This window comes from Sciurus carolinensis, chromosome 8 (genome assembly GCF_902686445.1).
Source record: "Sciurus carolinensis chromosome 8, mSciCar1.2, whole genome shotgun sequence".
Lineage (NCBI taxonomy): Eukaryota > Metazoa > Chordata > Mammalia > Rodentia > Sciuridae > Sciurus > Sciurus carolinensis.
In genome coordinates this window covers 19,196,550-19,218,021 of record NC_062220.1, presented here as the reverse complement: position 1 = coordinate 19,218,021, position 21,472 = coordinate 19,196,550, and the positions used below count along the sequence as shown (strand labels likewise).

The window sequence follows — 21,472 nt, the reverse complement described above, 5'->3', positions numbered from 1 at the left end:
TTCTTTTTTATTATTGTATACAAATGGGATATATGTTGTTTCTCTATTTGTACATGGAGTCAAGGCATACCATTTGTGTAATCATAAATTTACTTAGGGCAATGATGTTTGATTATTTTTTTCCCTTCCCCCCACCCCTCCCACCCCTCCCACCCCTCCCACCCCTCTTATCCCTCTATACAGTCCTTCTTTCCTCCATTCTTACCACCCTCCTTATCCCTAACCCTAAACCTAACCCTAACCCTAACGCTAACCCCTCCCACCCCTCCATTATATGTCCTCATCCGCTTATCAGCGAGATCATTTGTCCTTTAGTTTTTTGAGATTGGCTTATCTCACTTAGCATGATATTCTCCAATTTCATCCATTTGCCTGCAAATGCCATAATTTTATCATTCTTCACTGCAGAGTAATATTCCATTGTATATATATGCCACAGTTTCTTTATCCATTCATCAACTGAAGGGCATCTAGGTTGGTTCCACAATCTGGCTATGGTGAATTGAGCAGCAATGAACATTGATGTGGCTGTATCTCTGTAGTATGCTGATTTTAAGTCCTTTGGATATAGGCCAAGGAGTGGGATAGCTGGGTCAAATGGTGATTCCATTCCAAGCTTTCTGAGGAATCTCCATACTGCTTTCCAGAGTGGCTGCACTAATTTGCAACTCCACCAGCAATGTATGAGTGTACCTTTTTCCCCACATCATTGCCAACACCTATTGTTGCTTGCGTTCTTGATAATCGCCATTCTAATTGGGGTGAGATGAAATCTTAGGGTAGTTTTGATTTGCATTTCTCTTATTACTAGAGATGTTGAACATGAACAGACACTTCACAGAAGAAGATGTACAAGCAATCAACAGATATATGAAAAAATGTTCAACATCTCTAGTAATAAGACTTTCTTAATGTTAAAATAGAGGCATAATCTGGAAATCCTAATTTTTCACTCTTTGTATATACACTTTGTTTATACTTTTATGATATTCATGGTTATTTCATGGGGTAGGGTGGATAAGAATGCTTGCCCTGCTCTGTCATTGAATAGTGTATGCAGTATTATGAAAGCATATTATAGAAGTGTCTCAAAAAGTCACGTAGTCTCTTTTCCTAAAGTTAGTTTTTGCCCTTTTTTTCCTTTGGACCATGTAAAATGACAATATGGTAACTTGCATTTGTTCCTTACAAATTATTGTGAAATTTCTTAAATTAATCTTCAATATTTCTCATTAATATAATGGGTACCTCTAGGACAAAATATATATATGTATATATTCACCATTATTTCCCAATTATATTCAAGTGACTGTGTCATCTGAGAGAACAATTTCTCCTTTCCAACCAGCAATTATTTTAACCTAATATGCAGGAGAGACTAGATGAAGTCTTGATTCATGTAGAAACAGAAAATTAAAACTTAGTTCAATGGTGGTGTAGTGTTGTTGTTTTTTTATCTATAATAAAATTTCCATGACTTCTAAATATTTTTTAAAGGCTTGATCATTGTTATATTCTGAAGTTAACTTACTGCCCACTACTTATAAACAATAGTCTTTAACTGGAAGACATCCTGAATAGTTAATAGAAATCTTAGTGGGAGGTAAATGAATGAGTGGATCCAAAATATTGTTGCTCATGTCTGTTGCTCCACTGCTCATAAACTATATGAGGCTATATAGCCTGTATATTATATATACATTATTATATATAATATAATAATGTATATATATTATTTAATATATATATTATATATATTATATATACAACAATATATTATATATATTATATATATTATATATATATATATTTAATCTCCTCACACAAGCTAGGCAAGTGTTCTGCCACTGAGCTACATCCCCAACCTGCATATAGTGATCTTTTTTTATCTGGAACACAGGCTCACATCCCAAATGATCAGCAGAGCGGAGCATGTTTATAAACCTGTGTTGTGAACCCTTCCACAGGAGATATTTGCTAAATTTGGAATTAAGATTGTGGGTTTACTAAACACCATTATCTTGTTTTCTTATTTCTTTCAAAAGTGTAGCTGACTGGATCAGAAGTTGGGACAGTGGAGAAATGTGTGGGAGGGAGTTGGAGGAAGGACTGCAGCTTTATTGTGGTTTGGACCAGAAATGCTTTTTGACACACGCAACAGCTGACAGCAGCTGAGCTGAGAGGGCGGCCTGCTCGAGCTTTGTTACCTAGGGCAAAGGGTGTTAGGTACAGCCTGGCTCTCCAGCAAAGCCAAAGGGAGGAAACCAGTGTTCAGATACTTTGATTTAAAATGTAAGCAAAGGTTCATCTAGTCCTCAAAAATAATAAATCAATGTATGATTTTAATTTGTTTTTTTACTGAGTTAATCAGTTTGTTGGGCTGGGAAATAAATGTACCTTTTTCCTAGCCATTATCACTATAGTTTTGACAAAAGGGTGATGTACACATATGTGTCTTATTTGAACTATACAAGTTGTGAATACACAATCTAGCCTGTTCTAAATATTTATTGTTTTCCCAAACCTATTTTGAAAATTTTTAAATCTTCAGAACAGTTTGAAGAAAACTACAATGAAACCATATGCTTTTCACCTAGATTCCAATTGTCAACAATTTGCATATCTTTATAAATGTGTATGTGTGTATACACACATATATGTAATTTTTTTCCTTAAGTTATAATCATAACACTATCCCTAAATATTTTATCAAGAACCATATTTCCTTCTGAACTACAATTGCCACATTTAAGACATTTGACAAAGAAAAAATTTTCTAATATGTCCATATTAAAAATTTCTCAATTGATCAAAAAATGTACTTTAGAACTTTTATTGGACCTAGGATCCAATTAAGAATTATACATTAAAATCAGTCATTTTATTCTCAAAACAGTTCCTTACCCCTTTTAGTGGGGAGGAGTTGGAGTACTTTAGCAGTTTTGAAAAAGCTTCCACATATTTTCTTTTCATTAGATTCAGGTTAAATATTTTCAGTCAGAGTCCAACTATAAAGGTGATTGTAAAGGTGTGCCTTAAGTATATCCTATCAGGAGATTCATAACAGTCTGTTTCATTAAGTCTGATATCTTGGTCAAGGTGGTATTTGACACATCTCCATTATAAAGGTTACTTCTCATTGTAATAAGTCATGTGAGTGATAACTTGGAGGCTGAATATCTTGTTCCTAGAAAACTTCACAACCACTGCTTTAATCAATTCAAGTATTTTATTTAAAAATTATCTACTGTTTCAATCATACAAATAAGATCAGTATAATAAACATCAAGATATTTACTCATGTCATCCACCCAATTTTTTCAAATCTTAAAATTACTCATTTTTTTAGGTATTTTTTTGTGAAAAGAAATATGATAGATAGCAATGAGAAGTCCCTGATCCCACTCTCCTACTACCCTCTGAGAAATCACCACTGTCAAGAACTCGTTGTTATTCTTTCCCATATGATTTATACTTCCATTACATGTGTGTATATTCATAGGCATTAAATGGTATCGTTTTGCAAGTTGGTTATGTTTTTACGTGTGTTATAATACTATATGGAGCAATTTGCAGGTTTTTTTCATTTGGCATGGTTTTTATAATTTCTCATATTTGTTTATTATGATTATTGAATAGTTACTATATCCTGTTGTACAAATACACTAATTATGCCCTGTACTATCAGTGGATTGGCAGACATTTCGGTTTCCAATTTTGCAAACTGCAGTGATTATCATTATATACGTCTCTTTAGATGAGACATAACAGGTAAGAGGGCTTATCCAGATTATATAATTAGAAGTGGAAATCCCACATTAAAGGTTAAGAGCCTTCCTTTCACTAGATATTACAATATTTTTCTTAGTGGTTTCTTCAGTGTACCTCTACCTGTGTGACTACACATTGATGATACTTCAGTTGTACTTTTAATTTTTACCAATCTGATGGGTGTAAAACAAAGTATCTCAATTGATTTGCATATTTGTGTATTATTCACCATTCTTTTTTCCCCTCATGTTTTAGTTCCCCCCATTTTCTGTGTAGGGAGTGATTGTGCATTCAGAACAGCTTTAATTTTTTCAGTTTTCTCTGCAGATACTTGCTGTCAGTCTGTTGACTGACTTTATGGTATAGGTTACTGTTTGTTTTATCTTAATTTTTTTGTCCAATCCGATATCATAAAGATCTTTCTTCCGTCAGTTTGTCAGAGAGAAGCAATGAATCGGATGTATGGAGAAAAGCAGGACTGTAGAGAAAATGATTCCTAATACCCCATTGCTGTTCATTGTATCTGTATAATGCATTCCGGTTTGGTTTAAGCTTATATGACTTTTTTTTTTTTTTTGAAGCCATTTCTACTTAATAGAGTAGATCAAATTGATTTGGGTACTGAGAGCAGACAGAGAAGGGTGGGCTCACTGTGTGTGTGCTGAGGGGCATTTGAAGACCAGGAGCGCGAGGGAGCCAGCAGTGTGACCTGGGGAAAGCTCTGGCATCCCGGAGCTCACTGTCGTATTGGTTCCCACAACAGTTCCCCAAGGTAGCTGGGGTGGACTGCATTTATACGGCGGAAACTGAACTTCAGAGGTGTTAGTTGCCCATGGCTGCCAGATGGTTAAGGAAATCGGGACCTGGGCTCATAGCTGTGCCAGCCTCCAAACGCCTCCATCCCAACCATTTAAGCACCTCATCTCATGCGTAGTGGAGCTTTTGAAAAGTACAGCCTTCCTCTGTAGCCCTTCAGAGTCCACGTGGGGTCAGGGTAAATGTCGGGAAAGCTCCCTGGATCTGCGCACCAGGGATGGGACGCGCTGCTTCGTCCCGCCTTGTGGGCCACGGTGCCCTAAGCCTGGCTCTGCATCAGAATCTTGGGGGTGCTTGGGATAACAGACACCTGGGCAACGGAGCAACCTTACAGAAGCCGGTTCGAAGCTGCCCAGCCAGGTTCGGAACCTGCACCTCCCCGGCCGGGTTCTGGCGGCGAGCCTGGGACTCTCCGCTAGGAGGCGCCGCGAGCCGCTTCCGGCACGGGGGGGCGGGGCGTGACCCGGAAGCGGATGGCGGGCTCCGCCCTCGCGCCGGGGAGGCAGGCTCGGACCGGCCCGCGGAGCTGTAGCCGCCCTTCAGGCCCTCCTTGTCTTCCCGGCCGACAGCATGCTCCAGTTCCTGGTGAGTGGAGCTGCCGAGGAGCAGGACCCGCAGCTCGGGGGTCGTCTCGGGATCCGGCCGCACCTCCGGTGGCCCTTGGGCTCTGGACGCCGGACAGTCCCCGCAGCCCCGCGACTGTGGTCGCCTTTCGGGGAGTCTTGTGGGGTTTTCTTACAGGCTCTCCTTAAGTCCTTTGCAGCGTTCATCTGCAGGCATCCAACTTCGAGGGGCGTTCAGAGAGTTCATTGTGTAATCCTCGCGTGGAAGCTTGGTCATTAGAGGTCCTTAGTGACTTCTCGTAGTCGTCCCTCCTTCCGCGCCCCGGTCCCCTGACAAAGGCCCAGGCCCTGTCCCTGACTTAGAGCCTGCTGATTGACACAAACCTTAGTAAGCCACCTCACGAGGTCAGTTAGAGGCTTAGGCAGCCCTCACCTGACCTTTTTATAAGTTTCTGACTGTGAGGAGTGAGTCAGACACTGGTGTACAAGTAATTTTTCCCAGAATTCGTCTTTTGGGAGAAATAAATATCACCATGAGTAAGCAGATTATTTCTCATGGCTTCTATTTGAGTTAAAAACGCATTTTCTATCAAAGCTCTATTTCCTGAATTGCCTGGTGAAGAAAGGTTCCAGGAGGACTTGCCGAAGTTCCAAGTGAAAGTTTTTAGTTTTTTTCACCAAGTTATTGTATGTCCAAAACTTGATGCTTTCAACCTTTTATCATTGTTTTGGTACTAGCGATTGAACTCAGGGGTGATCTACCACTGAACTACATCTCCAGCCCTTTTTATTTTTTTTATTTTGAGACAAGGTCTTGCTAAGTCGACCAGGTTGGGTTGGAATTTGCTGTTCTCTTTCAGCATCCGGAGTAGCTTGAATTACAGGTGTGGTTGCCACTGTGCCCAGCTCAGTCTCTAATTCTAATGAGGCGGATATTCTGTGTCTTTTAGATGATCAGTGGAAACCTGGTGCTCTGGGAATGAGTTAATTTCCCACATGTTCTTTGGAAAGATAGTGATTGGTTATTAAATCCAATTAACCAAGAGAGAATCCTTGATCTAAACTGCCTGTTTAAAACAGGGTTGCTCTTTGCCTGTGGGAGTTTTCTTCAGTGTCATCTTAGGAGTTAGGAGTAATTACAGTCATCTACTTGTAGGAAGCACTCAGTTAAAAGCAGTATCAACCTCTAAGTGTATGATGATATAATTGAGCATCCTACTACATCTGTTGCTCATTGATAAACGGAGAGGTCATTGGCCAGTCACAATTAACTTTTTAAGTGCTTTTGCAGAATGAGTTTACTTCGACTGTATATAAACTTGGATTCTGACTTGAGAATTCAGAATTCTCAGCATTTAAGGAGAAATGCTGAAGCCATTAATTAAATTCCTAGCTCTTTAGTAACTGGACTTTCTCACCTTCTGGCCTCCCCTCCTTGTTGCTTTTGTTGAAAACAGTGGATAGCATTGCTTTTCACACTGATTCCTCTTCTTTCAGATGATTTACTAACTCTGTTAACTTGGGAAAGTCTTTCTATTTGTTTTCAGTCATTTCATCTATAAAATGCTGGTCATCTTATCCTAGTGTTTAAGAGGTTGGCCTCTTAGAATCCTACCTCTTATCATTCTCAAGCTGTGGGAGTTTGGGTAGGTTATTTAAATTTTTCATGCTTCTGTTTCCTTGTCATGGTTTTGTTGTGAGAATTAAAAAGAAGTTAATACAGTAAAGACTTTAGTGAAGTTCTGGTGCACTTGTGTTGCTTATATATTCCTTTCATTGTTCCCTTCTCCTTAAAATATTTGTCCATCATCCCTGTATCTACAAGTTGTTCCTAATTAAACTACAGTTATTTTAAGGAAGCAGTTCTAAGGGAAAGCGTAATTGGTACCACTGCTGTGCCTACCACCTCTGGTTACTGTTGCTGTTGTCATTTGTTTTTCTTCTTGAGGACAGCAGCACTTTTGACTCAAATCACCTCATTTTTAATCTTTCTTTGGCTTTTGGATCTTTGGCTTTTGGATCTCATATGTTGGTACTTTGCAATATTCTTGTATGTTATAACATGCGAGAATTATTTTTTCATGAAAAAACCTGCAGAGCTAAGGTGATCAACTCTGGGCGCTGGTTCTTCCCAGGACTGAGGGGATCATATCTGGGTTCACCAGTTGGGAAACTGCTCACATTTCTCCTGTTTTTACTGGCTGCTTTTCCCTGCTCTTGGTTTCTATGTGTTGTTTAAGGCTTAGCCCTTGACCCTCCTCTCTTCTTTACAGACTCACCTGTTGGGAATGTGTTCCTTGTCATGCCATCACATTTCACCTGTTTGAAGGCAGCTTCAAAATGACTTTGAGTCCAGTTCCCTGATATCAGCTGTCAGCTAACCATCTCATATCTGCCTCTATCTCAGACTCCACTGTCTAGACCCATTATCTCTTTCCTCCCTTCCAATCCCTACCCCACCTAATTTCTTTTTCTATTCTCCTGCCCCCCCAAATTTGAAATATTGACATAGTCTTTGGTTTATTTCTTTTTGTCATTCTTGGAGTGTTTTGTTTGGTACTGGATATTGAACCCAGGGACACTCAAGCACTTAGCCACATCCCCAGTTCTTTTGATTTTTAATTTTGAGACAGTGTCTCACCAAGTTGCTTAGGGCTTTGAACTTGTGATCCTCCTGCCTCATCCTCCCAAGAAGCTGGGATTACAGGTGGACCCCAGAGCCCACAGCTCCTTCCTTCTTTATATTATTTACCTGCTATTTTATCTGGGCAAGTTCTTTTATTGCTCTCTGCCTCAATTTTCCTAGCATGAAACTGGGCAGTGGTAATACCTGCTTTATAAAGTTATGTCGAATATGAGTTAATTCATGAAAAAAGAATTATAATGTTACCTTGCACATAAACTGTCAATAAATGTTCTTTTTTTAAGCCATTAATTCCCATTGCTTATTTAAGAAAAGTTCTCTCTATTCCCACGCTATTTTGCAGAGCAGGTAGTTTTCATACCACTCTCAGACTAGCTAGCTGGTGTAGAATTTATATTTTGAGTTGGAAGGGTTATTTAAGGCTCTACATTCCAGCTAATATGCTGACAGTTAATCTCTACTACTAAGGGCCCTAGTAAGGGGATGTACAAGGCGCTTGGTCAATACTTCATGATTGATTTCATTTACAGTTAGCTCTCCATCTTAGCAGGCTGCATCTGCAGATTCAACTGTGGATCAAAAATATTTGAAAAAAAATTGCATTTGTATTAAACATGTTTTTTTTTCTTGACCTTATTCCTAAATAATACAGCAAAACAACTATCTAAAATATAGCATTTATATTGTATTAGGACTTCTAAGAAATCTGGAGATGATTTAAAGTATACATAGGTTACCATGCCATTTTATTGAAGGACTTGGGCATCTATGAATTTTGGTAGCTGAGGGGGTCCAGGAACCAGGCCCCTGTGGATTGGGACAGCTGTATTTAATTGTAGGTCTTTGTCCTTTGCCTCATTACTACTCTAAATCATAACATAATATTTGCATCAGCTTCCTTGAGAACAGTCAAACAGTTCTACCTGGGGCACCCTTTTCCAGAGTGTTACAGGTTTTTCATGAGTGACCCTATTTAACTTACTGGTGCAATTAAAGATTTAACAATCCACTCCCCCTTTATTCTGTCTCTCTCTTTTTTTTTTTTTTTCTTTGCAGTACTGGAGACTGAACCCAAGACTTTGTGCTTTCGAGGCAAACACTCTACCAACTGAGCTATATCCCCAGCCCTTTTTTAATTTTTTAAGCAAAATTATTGAATATAAAATGTAGCTTACTCTTAAAAATGTGTTTTTCTGTGACAGTAGTAGAAGGGATATAGATTATATCCTTAGATTTTCAATTTAAGGTACAGAATGTGAATTTTATTATTACTTGAAGTAATTGTTAAACTCATTTGATAATGTTCTCCACATAGGTTTAAAACCTAAGGTAGAGCGCTTGCCTACCAACTGAGGCACTGGTTTTAATCCAGCACTCATAAAAATAAAAAAAAAATAAAACAAAGGTGTTGAGTCCATCAACAACAACAACAAAAAAAACTAAGGCATAAAAAATTGGTTACTTGTTTTTGTGTCTCCTTGGAAGGTAGAGGTCTTTTTTTCGGGGGGAGAGGGGAATATCCACCGAGGATTGAACTCAGAGGTACTAAGAGACCGCTGAGCCACATCCCCAGCCCTATTTTGTGTTTTATTTAGAGACAGGGTCTCACTGAGTTGCTTGGCGCCTTGCTTTTGCTGAGGCTGGCTTTGAACCCCTGATCCTCCTGCCCCAGCCTCCTGAGCCGCTGGGATTACAGGCATGTGTGCACCTGGTTTGCAGAGGGTTTTTGACTACCATTCTAGCTGAGTTTGATATTGAGAAAGAAAATTATCAACTTCATGTTAAATAATATTTAATTTTGTTTTTCTTGTTGGTGTAGGTTTTCTTACCTCAGGCGGTGAATCATCTTTAGGTACCCTTTTGAATGCCAGTTGTTTGCTAAATAAAATGAGATTATTTTTAGATTTCTAAAATGAATGTCAGTAACTCGAGTTTGGGTGTGTCACTTTGAAAATGTAATCGATGAGTCATAGTTCAGACAGATACTTTGGGTTATTGTCAACCACTGTAGGTTATTACCAGGAGCTAACTCCCAAAACATTGTAACTTTATTTGCTAGCAACTTTTTGATTGGGGAAGGAGTTAAGCAAGATAAGAGTTTGCTTTGGATTTGGCTCTGTTCTTTTTAAGAGTTAATAGGTAAAGTGTTTTGACTTTTTACATTAATAGGTAAAGTATTGTGACTGGTCTGCTTCTGTATGTCCATACAAAAAAAGTGGCTGAAAACATTTTTCATGGAGCTCTCATACAGAACCAACAATTTATCTGACTTTTTCATTCAGTTTATCTCCTTTTTTCATTTCTCACATTTTCATTCTTTTTAAACATTAGTACATTATGGAAACCTCTAAATTGTCTTTGATTTCTTCAGTTTCATCCCAGTGGCTGACATTATTTTTCCAAATTTTAATGACCGTTTCAGCCTTGAGATATAATTCTTCCATTTAAGATGTATAGTTTTTTGTTTGTTTGTTTTTGTATCAGGAATTGAATCCAGGGAGCTTTACCACTGAGCTACATTCCCCAACCCCCATTTTGTTTTTTTGAGACAGGGTCACCCTAAGTTCCTAAGGCTGGCCTGGAACTTGGGATTCTCTTGCTTCAGCTTACCCAATCACTTGGGATTACAGGGATGTGCCACTGTCCATACCTGGCAAGTTCAATGTTTTTTAATATGTTCACAGACTGCAGGCATCAACACTGTCTCATTTTATACCTAATGTCTCATAACCTCGGAAAGAAACCCTGTACATACTGACATTCATTTCTCATTTCCGTCTCCCCTAACCCTGAACAACCAATTTATTTTCTGTCTCTGTGGAATTGTCTATTCTGGGTATTTCCTTAAAATGGAATCATACAATATGTGGTTTTTTTGGATTGCCTTTCACAGTGTTTTCAAGATTCATCTGTGTCATGGCATGAATCAGTGCTCCATTCCTTTTCTTGGCTAAATATTACTACATCCTGTGAATATACCACATTTTGTTAGTCATTTCACTAGTTGATGGACTTTTAAGTTTTTTCCATCTTTTGACTATTAAGAATAATCTTGCTAGGAATATTTATGTACAAGTTTTTATGTGGATGTATGTTTCACTTGTTGTAGGTATATACTCTTAAGTGGATTTGTGGTATGTATGTTAACTGTCTGCTGAGCTTTTTGAGGAACTGTTAGGCTGTTTTCCAAGGTGGCTGTATCATTTTATATCCCCAAAAGCATGGTATAAAAGTTCCAGTTTCTTCACATCTTCAGCAACATTTGTTGTTACTTTTTTTTTGACTACCGTCATTTTAGTGAATGTGAGTTGGTATCTCACGATATTTTTGATTTGCATTTCCTCAGTGATAAATGATGTTGAACATCCTTTTATGTGCTTATTGACCTTTTGTATCTTCTTTGGAGAAATCCTTTCAAATCTATTGCCTATTTTTAAATTAAATTGTTTGTCTTTTAATCATTTAATTGGTAGAGTTCTTTCTCAAGTATCCCAAATATGTTTTATCCTCTTCTGTGGGTTGTCTCTCTCCTTCCTTTTTGATGCTCAAAGCAAATCTTTTATCTATTTGCTTATGTATTTTACAGTGCTGGGGATCAAACCCAGGACCTTGGGCACACTAGGCAAGCCCTCTACCACTGAGCTACACCCCCAGCCTGGATTTTCCTCTGAAATACACCCAGAGCTTGTCTTTTCTCTTTTTGGTGGTGCTAGGGTTTGAACCGAGGGCTTTGGGCATGCTAGGCAAGCACTCTACCAACTGAGCTATATCCCCAGCCCTCTTTTCTACTTCTTAATGATAGTCTTTGAAACACAGATATTTTTAATTTTGATGAAACCTAATGTATCTATTTTCTCTTCTGTCATTCTAGGCTTTTAGTATTATAACGAAGAAAACTATTGCTTAGCCCCAGGGTATGAAAGTTTACTTTTTTTTTTTTCCCAAGTGTTTTACAGTTTTAGCTCTTATATTAAGTCTTTGATCTGCTTTGCACTCATTTTTGTGTGTGAAGTAGGGATCCACTTTTATTCTGTTGTCTCAATACCATTTCTTGAAAAAACTATTCTTTCTCCATTGACTGTTATGGTTTGGATGTGAGATGTCCCCCAAAAGCTCACATGTGAGACAGTGCAGGAAGGTTCAGAGGAGAAATAATTGGGTGGTAAAAGTCTTAACCCAATCAGTGAATTAATCGCAGAAGGGATTAACTGAAGTGGTAGGGTGTGACTTGGGGAGGTGGGAATTGGGGCATGGCTTTGGGGTATATATTTATATCTGGCGAGTGGACTTTCTCTGCTTCCTGATGTGATCTCCTTCCCTCTGCCACACTCTTCTGCCATGATGTTCAGCCTCACCTTGCCCTGAGGAATGGAGCCAACCTTCTTTCGACTAAAACCTCTGAAACCACAAGCCCTCAGATAAACCTTTCCTCCTCTGTAATTGTTCTATCAGATCATTTAGTCACAGCAGCAAAAAAGCTGACTAAAACAGACTGCTTTAACACCCTGTAGCAGATTACTTGACCCTAAATCTAAAAGTTTATTTCTGGATCTCCATTCTATTTCATTCATCTTTATTCATATTTAAGAAGAAAAGTCATTCATGTTTGCATGTTTTCTCATGTTACCACATTAATCTGGCCCATCTCTAATCTGTATTTAATCTTTTCCGAAGTGAATGCTTCCAAAGCTGTGTTTTCATCACATTTCTGCTGGTGGAGGGTAGTCATTGGCTCCCTAGCATCTTATGGGACTGAAATTCCTTTGCTTCCTTTTTAAGGTCTGTCAGCTAGCCCTGCCCAGCTCTTCATGGGTGTTACTCTGCATTCTCTGACTGGAATCCTCTTTTCTAATCAAGCCTTTGTCTTTTAGTCCAGTGATATCCTTATTCCAATCTTGTGTCTTACTTCTCCACTGTCAGTTCCCCTTCCAGTTCTTTTCTAATTTAAATTTTAACACTTCCTCAGCATAGAGCCTTATTAAAGGCACAACTTCTAGTACATCCATTCCTTTTAGGTGTGGTTTCTTAACTGTATCATTCATTTTCCCACTTAATGCATGACTTGGTTCTAGTTATGGGAGAACATCTATACCATTCAAGATCCTGTGCTGGGTGTTGCCTTACTGTTGTTATATAACTGCTATTATGTAGCATTTCTTCCTGTATATCATATAAATTCTCCAAGTGCAGAGACAAATTAAACCTTCTGCAGGGTTGAATATGAAGTTAATTTTAGTAATAGGAGTCTGCAATCTCTTAAAATTTTGGGGCCCAGATATATTTGGAAAATTAAATTACCTTCTGGTTTTAGAAGGATAATAAACTACATAGTAACTTGGTACTTTAACAACCTAGCAGGGTCTGGAATAGCTGTTTGTAATCAAATGCACTGAAATTTTTGCTGTTAAACATTTTCCAGTGGGGTTGAGGGCAGGATCCTGTAAAGATTTCTATTTCTATAGCAAAAAAATGATTATTCACCCTAAAATGTGATAAAGACAGTCATATATCTGTTTAAGTCAGATATGATTTTGCTGCCAAATGAGCTGTGATGAAAATTGGTTTAGATAGGGTTTTGAGTTTTAGAATTGTGGCTAACGGATTGTGGCACTTCACTGATTCTAAGTGTGCTTTGTTAATTGTAGAGCCGGAAAATGCCATTCCTCTCTTGTGCGCTACTATGAGCCTGTCTCCACTTCCCTTCTGAGGCTGTTAGCTCCAGCATCTTCTTTCCACCCACTGGTCCCCTCCACCATCTCCCTCATCTCACTCCTCCATCCCCAGGCCTCTAGTGTCCTACTGTTTGTGGTTTCCAGTGTGTTTGTGAGAAGTAGATATGTTTTCAAATTTCTAAAATGTCAAAATCATTGCAGAGGGTATGCTAGTAACATATTTAGTGGAGAGCTTGGAAAGAAGGCATTTCATTTTCTGTGCTCTCTTCAGGGAGTGGAGGTGGGGTGGACCATGTGATGGTAAAGAGTAGGAATCTTAGTTTGGCAAATTATCTTTCTGGATTTAGAAAACTTCTGTCTTTGTGATCTCAGTCTGTCAGTGAAAAAAAAAATCATTCTGCTTCTTGGTGCTTCCTTGGTAAAAATATGATTTTCCAAGATACTACTGATGAATCAAATGGTCAGAAAATGATCTGTGATTAGAGACTGGATAGTCTTTTTTATGTTTCTTAATTTGCTAACGACAAACCAATTTAAATTCCACTTTGGGTGTTTAAAGCTTAGTAAGTTCATGTATAGTAAGGACCCAGGTGTATTCTGTTCCTCTGTATGCTTTCGCAATTTGGAGATAAGTTTAGATCATACCATGTATGATTGAAAACACATTAAGTGCCACACTTTGGTTTTCTATTTTACCATGTCTAGTGTGATTGACAAAAGCAACACTGATTAAACAAAATGATGAAAGAAATGGATGCCAGTTTGAATTTATAAGATTAGAAATTAAAACTTAGTTGGAGGTTCTTAATTACTAGGGGAAAAAACAATTATTAAAATTTGAAACTAAGGAGCTTTGACCCTTTTGGCACATAGGGAATACTCTAGATTTTCTTGAAACAGCTTTTGTTCAGGAAAATAGTTACCCCAAGGGGATAAACATTTATAGTTTTCCAAAAATTGTGACTGTTCCTCTCAGCACTGAATTGGACCCCTGTTCCCCACTCAGCCTAGGCATCCTGCCCTTCGAATTCCACCATGGCAGAGTGCTAATAAGCTCAGTGGTGCATCAGAGTTTCCCTTTCTATCATTACATATTTTATTTTTTGAGTGCTTATGTAGTTTAGGTTGTCCTATACTCCTTGTTGTAAATTACCCTGTGTAAGTCACTTTACTCCCTGGACCTTACCTTCCTCTTCTGAAATATGAAGAGATTGAAGTGTTGAGAGTCCTTTCATCCTCTAAGATTCCATGATTCAACTGAATATTTTTAACTGAATAATTTTTATTTGATGTAGAGAGGAATAACAATATCCATAATCAAAAAATTGCAGCATTAAACAACAAAATCAGAACTTCAACTTGGATTTCTAGAATTTATAGTCTAGTGTTTATGGGATTTGTGAGGGGACAAAGAGAATTTAGAGTAGATTTGTTCATTGCTATCATTTTTTCTTTCATATGTTCTTTAACATTTTGGAGGAGGGTATATCTGTGTTTATTTTATAGGAGAAAAATGTGCATCTCTTGCTAACCACAATCCTAGGTTGGACATCAAGGTCCTTTACCTGTCCTTAGCTCCTGAGGAGGATCCTGTCTGTGTGTTGTGGTCCTGTTGGCACAGGGCTCGGTATGCAGTGTAACTCTTCCTGTTCTATTCTTTCAGCTTGGATTTACTTTTGGCAACGTGGTTGGAATGTATCTGGCTCAGAATTATGACGTAAGTGGCCGTATTCATGTTTGATAGTCTTTGTTGAGGTAAAGTGTGCACTCTAGCATAAATGAAATCTTTAAGTCTGAGAAGAAAGTCCTGAATTTTATAGAAAGCTTTTCTACTGTTTTGGGGTGGAAAAAAATCTAACTCACAGAAACATCTGTCCTCCATGTTACCACAAGAGGGCAAAATCCCATCAGTTTAGGTGGTCTCACGATGATCTTGAGCTGTGCTACTTAGTCCAGAGTAATACTAAATTTGTTCTTTGGAAAATCATGAGATACTTGAGAATTGAAAAATTGATTGGATAATCTTTTTAGTCCTCATACCCAGTAGTAGAGATGACTAAGAATGTTGGAGATGGATCAGTGTGGTGTAACACATTTAAGGAGGACAGAGTTTGGTGAAGTGGGGAGTCATATTAACCTTATTGTGTAGATGGGGAAGTTGAAAGCCAGAGATGTTTTAAAAAGACAAGCAAAGGAAAGAAATTAACTTCTGATTTGTTTTGTAGTAAAGTTCTTCCCTTTGTCAACCTTCATTTCAGTCATCTGGCTTTCTAGACAGGGGCTTTACTGATTTCTATCACATTAATTATTTACATGTACAACAACTTTCACTTGGCTTCAGATTGAGGGGCTAAGTGTATGTTCAAAAGGAGAATCAGAATCTGGTGTTCAGAGAGAGAGCATTCACTTACAACCTCTGATACCTTTTATATATAGTTAATGAGTCTAAGAAATACCACTATTGAGCAGGTCTCCTTCATAGGAAAATAAAAACTTCTAGAACTGTCCTTGGAGGAAGAGAAGTAAAAGAATGTTAATTGGGTAAGTGTAATAATCCTTACAATAATCCCTTTTCTTTTTAAAGATACCAAACTTGGCTAAAAAACTGGAAGAGATTAAAAAGGACTTGGAAGCTAAGAAGAAGCCCCCTAGTTCCTGAGGCCCACTCCAGCACTACATTCTGGATACCCTGATTCTGCCGTTCCTGAGGGGCCTCCTGCACCATCTGATCCCAAAGCTTTTGTTTTCATCTCCAGCCACAGCAGTTTTCTTCTTTGATAGATCCCGTGTTGCCTCAGAGCAAAAGTGGGGCCATAAGTTAAGAACTTCCCTTTATATGTCCAACAGCCTCGACTCTTCCCCTGCCTTCCTTCCAGCTGACTGGAATTATGGTGCTAGATTAGCAAACATGACCTTTAATTAGTCGCCTCTCCCCTATTCTTTGGGATTTCTACTACCTTTTGTCAAAAGAAAAATTAGTGAGTTTTGTATAGCTGATCAGATACCAATAATGATAATTTCACAGTTTAGCAGTTATAATGGGTGCTTGTTAAACATTTGTTATTAAATTTTGTTTCAGAGTAATTAAAATTAATATCTAGAAGCCAGTTTCTGATGAATTATCCATTATTTTATACTCTTATCAGGCAGCTCCATAGTTGGTAATTCAATTAATAAATCAATTATGCTATTTGTTAACTGAGAAATTTTATTCTAAGAATCTTGTAAGTAACTGGGGAATTAAAAAATATGAAAAATAATGGTTTTTGTCCCAGTGGAGTTCACTTAGCATAAGTGTTTTTCCTTAATGATGTGTTTGATCTGAATGTTTTTTCCTTAAAAGAATCATTTTTGGGATTACAGGTATATTTGACATTACATCATGGATAAATGTGAAGTTGTTGATAAAGGAAATGTTAAGGCTTTTCACATTAAAAGATATATTTACATTTAACAATAGTGCTTCTCCTAAGAAAAATGTGGTCCAATATATAATTTGTCTTTTTTTTTTTTAATGAAGTCTTCTGGTTGCCTAGGCTGGTCTTGAACTCCAGGGCTCAAAGCAGTCTCCCCACCTCAGCCTCCTGAGTGTTGGGATAACAGGTGTGTCACTATGCCTGGCTAGTCCTTTATTTTTTTTTTTCTTCAATACTGGAGATTGAACCCAGGATTTCACCCATGTTGGACCAACACTCTACCGCTACATTTCCAACCCTTTATTTTTTATTCATTTATTTGTGTGTGTGTGTGTGTGTGTGTGTGTGTGTGTGTGGTACTAAGGATTGATCCCAGAGGCACTTTCTGCTGGGCTATATCCCTAGCCCTTTTTATTTTGAGACAGGGTCTTGCTAAATAGCTGAGGCTGCCCTTGAACTTGTGAGCCTCCTGCTTCAACCTCCCAAATCACTGGGAATACAGATGTGCCATACCACATCCAGCTTTTATTTTGAGACAGGGGTTTGCTAAGTTGCCCAGGCTGGCCTTGAATTTGTGATCCTTCTGTCTCAATTTCCCAAGTCACTGGGATTACAGGTGCCCCATAGCTAGTTGGAATTTTTTTTTTTAATTAAAAATGTTTTAGTTGGTAACTTTTCCCATGGATGAAGATACAGAAGTGATTTCATATAAATAAAGGCCTGTCTCATCCCTATCCTCTTATTTCCCGCTCCACTCCTCTTCCGTGGGCAGTCACTATTACAAGTTCCCTGTGTACTTTGGAGGAGGAGTCTGTGCCTAAGCACATGTATATACAAATGGTAACAAACTAATTGAGCTCATTCTGTATCAGTACTTAAGGAACAAGGAGACACATTCCCTTTTTGACTGTATATAATTCTATTGAATGGATATACCATAATTAATCTGCTACTGAAGATTGTTTAGGTTGTTCTTTTGCTGTTACAGTGATAATACAGAACCTAATGTTATATATACCTCTACTCCACAGGGTATAGCTGTTAAGATAAAGTTTTGAAAGTATGCCCATTTCATTACGTATATTGTTTCAGAGGGCTTGTTGGGTAACATTGTCAGTAATGCCTTTCTGAAGGCAGTTTAGAAGAATCAAAAAACTGGAAGGATTACTTAGAGACACCTTTTTTCAGTGATGACACTAACCCTATAAGTGTTTCCAAAAATAAAGTGATTCTGATTTTCTTTGAAAACATACACAAATGTGTTTTATCCCTATAAAGATTATCCTTGTGTGAGACAGATTAGGATCAAATTATGGTTTGGCTTCTCCCTTGCAGTGGGAAGTGGACAAGCAGCAGCACATTCTTTCTGAAACTCCTGCATTGTCTGTAAGATGTGGATGTATTACCTACCTCATAGGGTTTACATGAGAAATAAATGAAGTAATGTGTGTGGTGTGCTTTGCAAATTGTCCAATAAATAGTACATTTTAGTCCAAATATGTTGCTTTTCGTCAGAATACTTTTGTATTTATGCAATCACTTTTGGAATCAGTGCATGAACCATGCAAATTACAACACTATTCCGTGGTAAGTCTTAGATATAGATGAAATTTTACAGTATCTACCTTGATCATACTGCCTCATTCACACGATTTGATCTTGAATGTTAGCAGAATTAACTACAGCTTTGATGAAGGTTTACCACTTTGAAGATATTCAGAATGCTAGAGGCTTACTTGGTTCCATCCCATGATAGCATTGTTACGTGTGTGTGGTCTCCCAGGGTGCTTTGGGGACAGTAGTCACTTAGATATTAGAAGATTAGATCTCTTTATATTATACCTTGTAATCAAAGCTCATATGGCTTTTGTACTTCCCTTAGGAGTGACACTTGTCCTTGTTGATAGACTCTTTTCTACCAAGGGGGCGCCATCGAGCACATCAGTTCTTAATTCAGCTTGAGGACATAAACTGGTACACAGTGAATACAGACTGACTTCATGTTTGCCATTCAGGTACCCTCTCCTGGTTTTATGATCTTGCTGCAGCGGGAAGGCAAGGTGATCTTGATCCAAAGATGTTGGAAGAAACTGGGACCATCAGATTTTAAGGTGTCATTGAAAATTGAAAATGTGAATGGGCTTGTAGCGATTGTGAATGTGGCTCTTAGTTTCTCTTTTGTAGGAAACTTTGCCGCACAGAGCAATAGGAAGAAATCAAGGTGTGCCCTTTTTTGTCTTTTAAAATACATTTTAGAACTCGGTGTGTTTTACAGAAACTTTCTGCCAAACCTTTTCATTAAAGGAGGGTTACTCAAAATCTGCCAGATTGTTCTGATATGTGAAATGTAAAACCTCAGGTTTGATATTTGAAACCTAATAGCATTAAACTTGAAAGATTTAAACTGTAGCCTTCCCAAACAAAACAAAATCGAGGGAACAAAATAAAACCAAACTAATCTTACTTAAAATTGCCAAAAGGGACAGAATTCTGTGAATTGAACTTACTAATTGACATCTATAGACTTTTCTTATTTGGTTTTCACAGAATTAAGCAGTTATTCGTTCACTTAAAGGAGCAATTTTTATTTCCTTTTTTCTAATTCAGTGTTCATCTATTCATCTGTATGACTACAGAGAAGCTGTGTGGTTTTCCTAGTTGTCTGTACATATTAGTTCATATGTACATGTGTAATGTTTTCATTTCCAGTGAGCAGTTCACGCCCTAGATACTGTACTGGTGTTTGTTTTTCTGCTGAGGTCTCCCACATTTTAAATGCTTTTTCTGAGCTATTCCTCTTGAAGGAACACTGTATACTGTACTGGAGCAAATGAGGCTTTTCTTAAACTTCCAGTCTTGGGTTTTGCACGTAGCATTGCCATTCCTTATGCAGATGAATGGATTCTTTTTCACCCACTTTACGGCCTTGCCTTATGGAAAGAAATAGGGCAGTGAAAGGAAAATATTTTGAGGCTTGCCTGGTCTCTATAGGGAGTTTGTGACACTTAAAATTTTAAATGTTCGGTTTATACCTTTCCTAAATTTGGTTGCAACATCCAGTTAGGTACTAAAGTCCTAATAGGTGGCATGATTTACAAAAGAAAAAAAAAAAAAATCTCAGCAAAGGGAGATTTTGTGTGAAGTGCCCACCCAGGGTGGGTGTTGTGAAACGTGGGTCCTGGGCTTACCAGAATCACTGCCTCCATGGTAGGACTGTGTGAGAAGTATAGTGGAGTCACGCTGTCATACATGTGTGATTGTTCAGAGCTGGGACAAAAGAAAGGTGCCTTTTAAAGAACTGAGTTGTGCTTAGCGTTCATTCAGTGAGGGCAGCCCCAGGGTGAGCTACCAGCGTACTCAGGGTCTCAGTTCCCTTTGTCTTCTAATGGTTCAAGTATCCTGGCAATACAGTGAGATATTCTAGTGTTTAGAAATAATTCATTTTTAATAATAAATTTTTATGTGGTGCTAAGGATTGAACCCAGTGCCTCACATGCTAGGCAAGCACTCTGCCACTGGGCTATAGCGCCAGCCCTAGAAATACTTTCCCAAACAATGTAGTCCCCAACTGTATTAATTTGTCTCATTTGTCCCTTGGTATCCACAGGGGATTTGTTCTAGCCCACTCCCCACTGCCATGGACACTGACCAAAATCTGCAGATGCTCAAGTTCCTTACATGCAGTGGTATAATAGTCACAACCTATAACATCTCCTGTGTACTTTAGATTACTTACAACAGTACAATGTAAATGCTATGTAAATAATGACAGGGAACAAAGTCTGTCTATTCAGTACTGATGCAGTTTTTAAAAAAGTATTTTCAGTCCAAGATGGTTGAATCTACTGAGCCAAAATCTGTGGATACAGAGGACAGCTGTACTTCATTTGATTTCAGCTAAAGAAATAGGAATCTATTCTGATATTGGAGGGAAGAGCAGCAATTTTTTAAAATTGAAACATGGTGGCATATAAGTCTTTGTGATTTGTTAATGCCAATGTAAAAGTTTGTGTACCGTGTACTTTGGTGACTTAAAGGAATTTCAAAGGCAATTTTGACTAAGCAAATTAAATATGTAATTGAGAATAAGATGCAACTAAGTGGCTCTGACTCTTCCAACATCTGGAAATTTACCTGGTATAAGATGATCATTTAAAGCTTTTTCATCCATGTACTAGGACATTAGAAGATTAAAATAATATGGAGACAAGACTACTAAGAAGGGCTAGAAATTATCCAACAGTGGGATGATTTCATATGACTAGGGAGTTTTTTGTTTATTTTGTTTTGTTTTTAGTACTGGGGATTTGAACGCAGGGTTGCTTAACCACTGAGCCATATCCCTAGCCTTTTTAAAAAATATTCGGACACAGGATCTTTCTAAGTTGCTTGGGGCATCGCTAAGTTGCTGAGGCTGGCTTCGAACTCACATTCCTCCTGCCTCAGCCTTCTGAACCACTGGGATTACAGACATGCACCACTGCACCTGGCATGACTAGGAGTTACTAATTTTATCTGCCATCTCCTGTCACTGGAATGGGCAGTCTCCTTTGGCTTGAATCTGGGTTTAAGAAAAAATGGTGCTTTTTC

At 38.2% G+C, this 21,472-nt stretch overlaps 1 protein-coding gene across 1 annotated transcript; it reads left to right on the top strand.

Moving 5' to 3' along the window:
- Positions 1–5,047: 5,047 nt before the first annotated feature.
- On the top strand, positions 5,048–16,569 carry Stmp1 (short transmembrane mitochondrial protein 1). The gene is made up of 3 exons (XM_047560949.1): positions 5,048–5,172; positions 15,130–15,183; positions 16,051–16,569. The coding sequence occupies exons 1-3, from the start codon at positions 5,158–5,160 to the stop codon at positions 16,123–16,125; spliced, it is 144 nt and encodes a 47-aa protein (XP_047416905.1). The 5' UTR covers positions 5,048–5,157; the 3' UTR covers positions 16,126–16,569.
- The last annotated feature ends 4,903 nt before the right edge of the window (positions 16,570–21,472 follow it).